The sequence below is a fragment of the Zingiber officinale genome, chromosome 2A (genome assembly GCF_018446385.1).
Source record: "Zingiber officinale cultivar Zhangliang chromosome 2A, Zo_v1.1, whole genome shotgun sequence".
Lineage (NCBI taxonomy): Eukaryota > Viridiplantae > Streptophyta > Magnoliopsida > Zingiberales > Zingiberaceae > Zingiber > Zingiber officinale.
The window spans coordinates 56,301,263-56,307,747 of NC_055988.1; the positions used below are offsets into that span (position 1 = coordinate 56,301,263).

Below are 6,485 nucleotides of genomic sequence, written 5' to 3' on the forward strand. Positions count from 1 at the left end.
ATCGACAACCACATTTGCTTTCCCCCGGTGGTAGGTAATGGTACAATCGTAATCCTTCAGGAACTCCATCCATCTCGTCTATCGAAGATTAAGTTCCTTCTGGGTGAAAATATATTTGAGACTCTTATGATCTGTAAGAATCTCAAAGGTAATGCCGTACAGATGATGTCGCCAAATCTTCAAAGGAAAGATGATGGTGGCTAGCTCCAAATCATGTACTGGGTAGTTCTTCTCATGCTCCTTCAACTGACGAGAAGCATAGGAAACTACCCTGCCGTGCTGCATCAGAACAATGCCCAAACCCTGAAGAGATGCGTCGGTATAGAGCACGAATCCGTCCTCTCCGGAGGGTAAAACCAAAACTAGAGCCGACACTAATCTCCACTTCAACTCCTTGAAGGTGGTCTCGCAGTCTTCTACCCAAGTGAACTTCACGCCTTTCCTGGTCAGACGTGTCAACGACATAGCGATACGCGAGAAACCCTCAATGAACCGTTTGTAATATCCAGCTAATCCCAGAAAACTATGGATCTCCTGAACTGATTTCGGCTGCTCCCAGCTGGTGACAGCCTCAATCTTCTGAGGGTCTACAGAAATACCTTTGCTAGAGACTATGTGTCCCAGAAAATCGACAGAAGATAGCCAGAAAGCACACTTGCTGAACAAGGCATATAGCTGATGTCGTCGAAGAGTCTCAAAGACTATGCGAAGATTTTGTGCATGCTCCTCCTCGGAGCTCGAGCAGATCAAAATGCCGTCGATGAAAATGTCAATGAACTGATCTAGATACTCCATAAAGATGCGGTTCATCAAATCCATAAATACCGTTGGAGCATTGGTAAGCCCAAATGGCATTACCAAAAACTCATAATGGCCGTATCTGGTATGGAATGCTGTCTTCTGAATATCGGATTCCTTAACTCTCAGCTGATGATATACAGATTGCAGATCAATCTTAGAATACACTGAGGTACCTCTGAATTGATCAAACAAATCCTTGATCCGCGGTAAGGGGTACTTATTTCTGACGGTCACTGCATTCAGCTGTCTGTAATTGATGCACAACCTCAGAGTACCATCCTTTTTCTTGACGAATAGTACTAGAGAACCCCACGGAGAAACACTAGGGTGAATGAATCCCCTATCCAATAACTCCTGGAGTTGGACCTATAGCTCGTCCAACTCTTTCGGTGCCATATGATATGGAGCTTTCGATGCTGGCGCGGTCCCCGGAATCAGCTCAATAGCAAACTCCACTTGCCTTCGGGGAGGCAAACCCGGTAGCTCATCTAGAAATACATCGGGATACTCTCGGACCACCAGAACATCTGAGAGATGGGAACTACTGCTGTCGTCAGTATTAATCATAGACACAAGAAATCCTTGACAGCCATATGACAGCAGCTTCTGAGCCTGAATCACAGAAACGATTGATATGCCATCATCCCTGATGCTAGTGAAATCCCACAAGGGTTGGTTCGGAGGTCGGAAAGTGACCACCCTCGTCTAGCAATCAACCATGGCATTTATATGCAGACAACCAATCCATGCCAAGGATAATGTCGAACTCGACCATTTCCAGCACTAATAAATCAACCATAAGTATCATGTTGCCAAAATCTAACGAGTAACCTCTGACCTCCTGAGTGATGTCCAATGTATCACCGAACGGTAGGGAGACAGTCAGTCACTGCGGTCTACGAGTAGGTAGTCTACCAATCTCCCGCATAAAGGTACGTGATATAAAAGAATGCGAGCTACCAGTATCTATCAGCATATCAGTAGATAAGGCATAAATGGAAATCGTACCATGAAAATCGGATCTATCGGCTTGCTGCGCATCCTCTTTGGTGACCGCATGAATACGTCCCATCTTGGGCAGAGGAGAAGGTGGTAGCGCTACCAGCGGCTACCGCATCTGGGCAGGAGCCTGCCACAGAGGTGGTGCTGGATACTGTGCCAGAGAAGTCTGAGAGGGCTGCGACTGATACTGGACCGACGGCTGGGTTTGTGACTGATATTGGACCAGTGGCTGTGGCTGCAGCTGGTACTAAACCAGTGGCTGAGGCTGCAGATACTGGACTAGGGGCTGAGGCTGCAACTGATATGGAGGTCCCACAACAGAACTCTGTGGTACCATAAGGGCACTGGAGTGCTCCTGTCCACGCATGCCATATGCAACTACGACAGGGGGAGCTGTCCTCTGCTGACTATGCGAAGATTAGGCTCTCTGCCCTCCTCACCGAGTCCCTAACTGACTATGCTATCCTCCATGAACAGAAACCCCGGAACTCGTGTGCTGAGCCTTGAACGAACAATCTCGTCTCACGTGCCCAGGCTGTTTGCAATAATAGCAAATTGGCTGTCCTAAGGAGCAGGCTGAGGTGACGTGATCTTTAGACCCACATTAGTGCAGAGAATATCGCTGGCGGGTTGTTTCCGGTTCTACTGAGAAGATCGGGAATGTCCTGATAAAGATCACCCTGACTTCTGAGGCTGACCAGAAGCCCCAGAAGTACCCTGACCTAGCCGACTGCGACCACTCTGCTACTGTCCGGTCGCTTGTGCCTGCTGGATCTGTCCTGATGTTTGACCCGTTTACTTCCTTTTCTTATCTGGATACGCTCTCTGTTGAGCTGACTCTATCATCAGGGCTCTGTCCAGTGTCTCTATGTAGGATGGACTCCCAAAATCGGCAAGCTTTACTTGCAGATGTCCATCCAGTCCCTGAATAAACTGATGCATACGCGAACTGTCCTCAGCAACTAATTCTGGATAGAATTTAGCCAACTGGTTAAACTCAGCATTATACACTGTCACCGAACGGTTGTTCTGTCGCAGACTCAAAAAATCCTGTCGGCGAGTCATCTGATAGGCTAGTGAAAAGTAGCGGCTCTCAAAAGCCTCTCTGAATCTGGCCCAGGTGATGTTCTGCTCACCTATGATGGATCGCTGCGTAACCCACCAGGTGTCGGCCTCATCCCATAAATGGAAAGCAGCCAGCTCTACTTTCTCCCACTCGGAGCAAGCCATGTAGAAGATGGTCCGCTCCATGGTCTCTATCTAGGACTGAGCCACACTCGGATCAGTCTCTCCTCAGAAGAGTGTGAATCGACTCTTCATCGACTCTGCCAATGCTGGGATCCAGGCTCGTGTCGTGACTATATCAGTGAGGTGAGTAGGGACGGCTGCAGGAACTGATGGAACCACTAGAGCTGGTATAACAGGTGGTACCGCTGCATAGGCCGGGGGAGGTATCCCCGGTGCTGTTGCATAGAATGAGGCAGGTGTCTTTGGTGGCATTGCAGGGTCAGCATAGGTGGGCGCGGTAAGAGGTTTGATGGGTGGTGGTACCGGAGGTGGAACAACTACTGCTGCTGATGCGGGTGCCACGTATGTAGTGGGCACCGGTGGCAATGGTGCCTGGTATGCCGTAAGCAGTGGTGGCGGTGGTACCGGGTACGTAGTGAGCTCGACCGGAGTAGGTGCCGGGTATGCTAGTGGTACCGCTGGTGGTACCGTAAATATCGTAGGAGTGGGTACGATGGGTATGGTCAGGGTAGGTACCTCTGAAACCATCGGAGTCTGAGAACCCGACGCACCCGCAGAACCATGCAGAGTTTGTCCTTGACCAGCAGGCTCGACTCCAGCAGACGTCTCTGGCGACTCTGCTGCCAGGGACTCCAACGTCCTCTTGCGTGGTCGTTCTGCACCACGTCTCGACACGGGAGCACGTGCACCTCGCCTCATATCTGTTCAATTATAACCCAAATATTACTACCAGTCTCAAAAATTATAAAATTATCTTTTTACCTATTTGTTGTCTGGAGATGTTCAGTCACTGTCCAGTCCCCCTTTTTGACCTCGAACATCCGAAACGAGCAAATCGACGAAAATTCATACAAATCCAAAACGGAATTCCGAAACATAATCATAACGGAAATCCATGTAAATCCGAAAATACCCAGTTTCACTCGCAAACTTGGCTTTGATACAAAAAATATTGTCACACCCTAGGTAGTCCCTGCCAGAGAAAATTTCGACAGCATCTCCCCTGTATGGGTGACAATATGAAATTTCCTACAATGCCCTCAGGCCTCATATACATCGACCAATATGGCCGGAACAATAATAATATATAACAGTACAAATATAGTAAACATCCATGCAGTTTTATAATGAAAACTAAACATAAGCACAAATCAAGAAAACATCGCAAAAATCCTACTCAACTACACTCATAAAGCACAAAACTGATATCCTACTCAACTATACCCATAAAGCACAAAACCGATATCATCCAAACAAAAATTCATCGATAACAAGGGATCGTACAAAATCTAAATTCTAGCAGATATAAGTCTGAAACATACTCTAACATAATAAGAAAACACAAAACAAGGATCCAAAGTGGAAATCCTCACAACCTGGAGGGGGACTAGCGACTGGAACTCCTCCGGACATCCTCAACCTAAAAAGAGTAATAACGGGGTGTGAGTCAAACACTCAGCGAATACCTAGTTGACATGCATAGTAAACAATAACAAATAGCAATAACTATGCGTACAGTCTCCTGATATAACATATAGAAAGTGCAAAACTATAAGATAAGGAGTAACTATACTAACCAGAACCTGCGTATAGGAATATCAAGGCCTTCAGACCCAAAGTATCATAAATCCTGTATGCATGTCAAATAATGCATCCATCCAATATGCAGCATATAAAGTGCAACAAACACAACCAATAAATGAAAATAATGTATATGATGCCAATAACATGTCTTGGTTACCCTTGATGCCAGTCAGCCATCTCACACATGATGGTAAGACCGAGTGGGTAGGGTTGTGACAATCGTGCACTCTATCATCACTGCTCCTGATGAGTCACTGAGTGGACGGGATGCTGTCGGAGTACAGCTATCTTCCTACCCCAAATCATAAGTGGGGGAGCTCAATGCTCTCATCTCCCTGAGACAATCAAGTGGAGGGACTCTTGACGTGCTACCACACTACGTCATGCTACACATGAGTGGACCAGCGGAGCACTGACAGAGCCAGCACAACACCCTATCTGATATACCACTAACCCGTGAGTGGTGGTGTGTGCAGATCCATGTAACTGGCGATGAGATTGATGTGTGTAGATTGTATACACTTATTGGCATGTTTTGACGCACATTCACATACTTTGAGCATGCTTGATCTATGCATTTTCGTACTTTCAGCTCTCCGTTTTAGCATATTTACTCTCTTTGTTCGGAGATCTGCTTTTGTGCATTTTCTGTACACAGGAGTCGGAATTGGTGAAGATTTCATGTTCGAAGCCAAATCTGTGAGCAAAGCAAAGGGAAGAAGATGCCTTACCTGAACCACACACTGCCCTGCTCTGGGGGGTTGCCCAGGCCGTGTAGAGATCATGGGCTAGAAGGCTACAGCAGGAAACGAAGAGGTCATGGCCGTCTGAACCTCACACGACTGTGCAAGGATCTGAAGAACCTAGATTGAGAAGGAGCCTAGGCCGTGTGCACCACACGACCATGTGAGTTTTCGAGAGCAAGGAGAAGCCTCGGCCATGTGTCTCACACGACCGTGTGAGGTTCTCAGTGGCAAGGAAGGAAGCAGGCTGTGTGCATCACACGGCCATGCCAGATTTCCAGTGGCTAAGACAATTCAGGCCGTGTAGATCTACACGGCCGTGTAAAGGGGCTATTGGGGATGTTTGCCACGACCGTGTGTCACACACGGCCGTGCAAGGCTGGAAGAGAGGAGAGTGGGCAGGGCTGTGTGAAACTCACACGGCCGTGCCACGGGGCTGTGTGGCGCCTAAACTTCACCTCTATTTAAACCCTTCTTCAAGATTTGAAAGGGGATCTTCTCCCTCTTGGGGAGAAAGCGAGATTTGGGTGTTTCCTCTCAATCTTGGGAGGATTTCTGGGCGATCTAAAGGAGGATCTTCAACGGAATCGACTCCGGGAGCATGGATTGTATCAGAAGACCAAGCTTCATCTTAGATAAGTTTTCTTTCTCTCCTCTTCTTGGATTGGGGGATCAAGAAATGCTTGTAATCTTTGTATTTTCGGATTTCTCTCTTCGATTCAAGGAGTAGATCTCTTTGTTTTAGGATGGAGGGAGTATTTGTATGATGAATTGATGTAAACTCTTGTGGATTTGCCATTTCCTTGTTTCTATGATATTGTCTTGTTTGTATCAATTCAATCTTGGATGTATTGTTGTGATTTGGACCTAATTCACATTCTTGATTGATTGTTTGATTGTCATGTGGATCTTGTAGGGATTATCTCTCACTCAATTTTCCGAGGGAAGCACGTGTAAGGTGCAAGCCCGTGTAAAGACGTTTGAGGGATGAGCTTTAGGGGGGAAATAGGATAATTCAAGAGGGTAGGATAGATTTATGCATTAATCTTTATATCTTATGGGTTGAGAGGTAATGATTTCTATGTTGATTTTCCGAGGGATCTTCGT

The 6,485-nt window shown here is 46.9% G+C and overlaps 1 protein-coding gene across 1 annotated transcript; it reads right to left on the reverse strand.

Annotated features, from left to right (window-relative positions):
• Positions 1–2,598: 2,598 nt before the first annotated feature.
• LOC122043669 (leucine-rich repeat extensin-like protein 2) lies at positions 2,599–3,750 on the reverse strand. Its single transcript, XM_042604271.1, has 2 exons — positions 3,117–3,750; positions 2,599–2,771 (listed from the first exon to the last, which is right to left on the reverse strand). Exons 1-2 carry the CDS (start codon positions 3,748–3,750, stop codon positions 2,599–2,601), a joined length of 807 nt encoding a protein of 268 aa, XP_042460205.1.
• Positions 3,751–6,485: the final 2,735 nt, after the last annotated feature.

What these genes read in the sequence shown, in the direction of transcription:
- LOC122043669 (XM_042604271.1), bottom strand. Translation starts at nt 3,750, where the DNA reads ATGAGGCGAGGTGCACGTGCTCCCGTGTCGAGACGTGGTGCAGAACGA. An exon ending in ATTGGCAGAGTCGATGAAGA is followed by an intron (nt 2,772 to 3,116) that starts GTCGATTCACAC and finishes AATTCTATCCAG; the next exon opens with AATTAGTTGCTGAGGACAGT.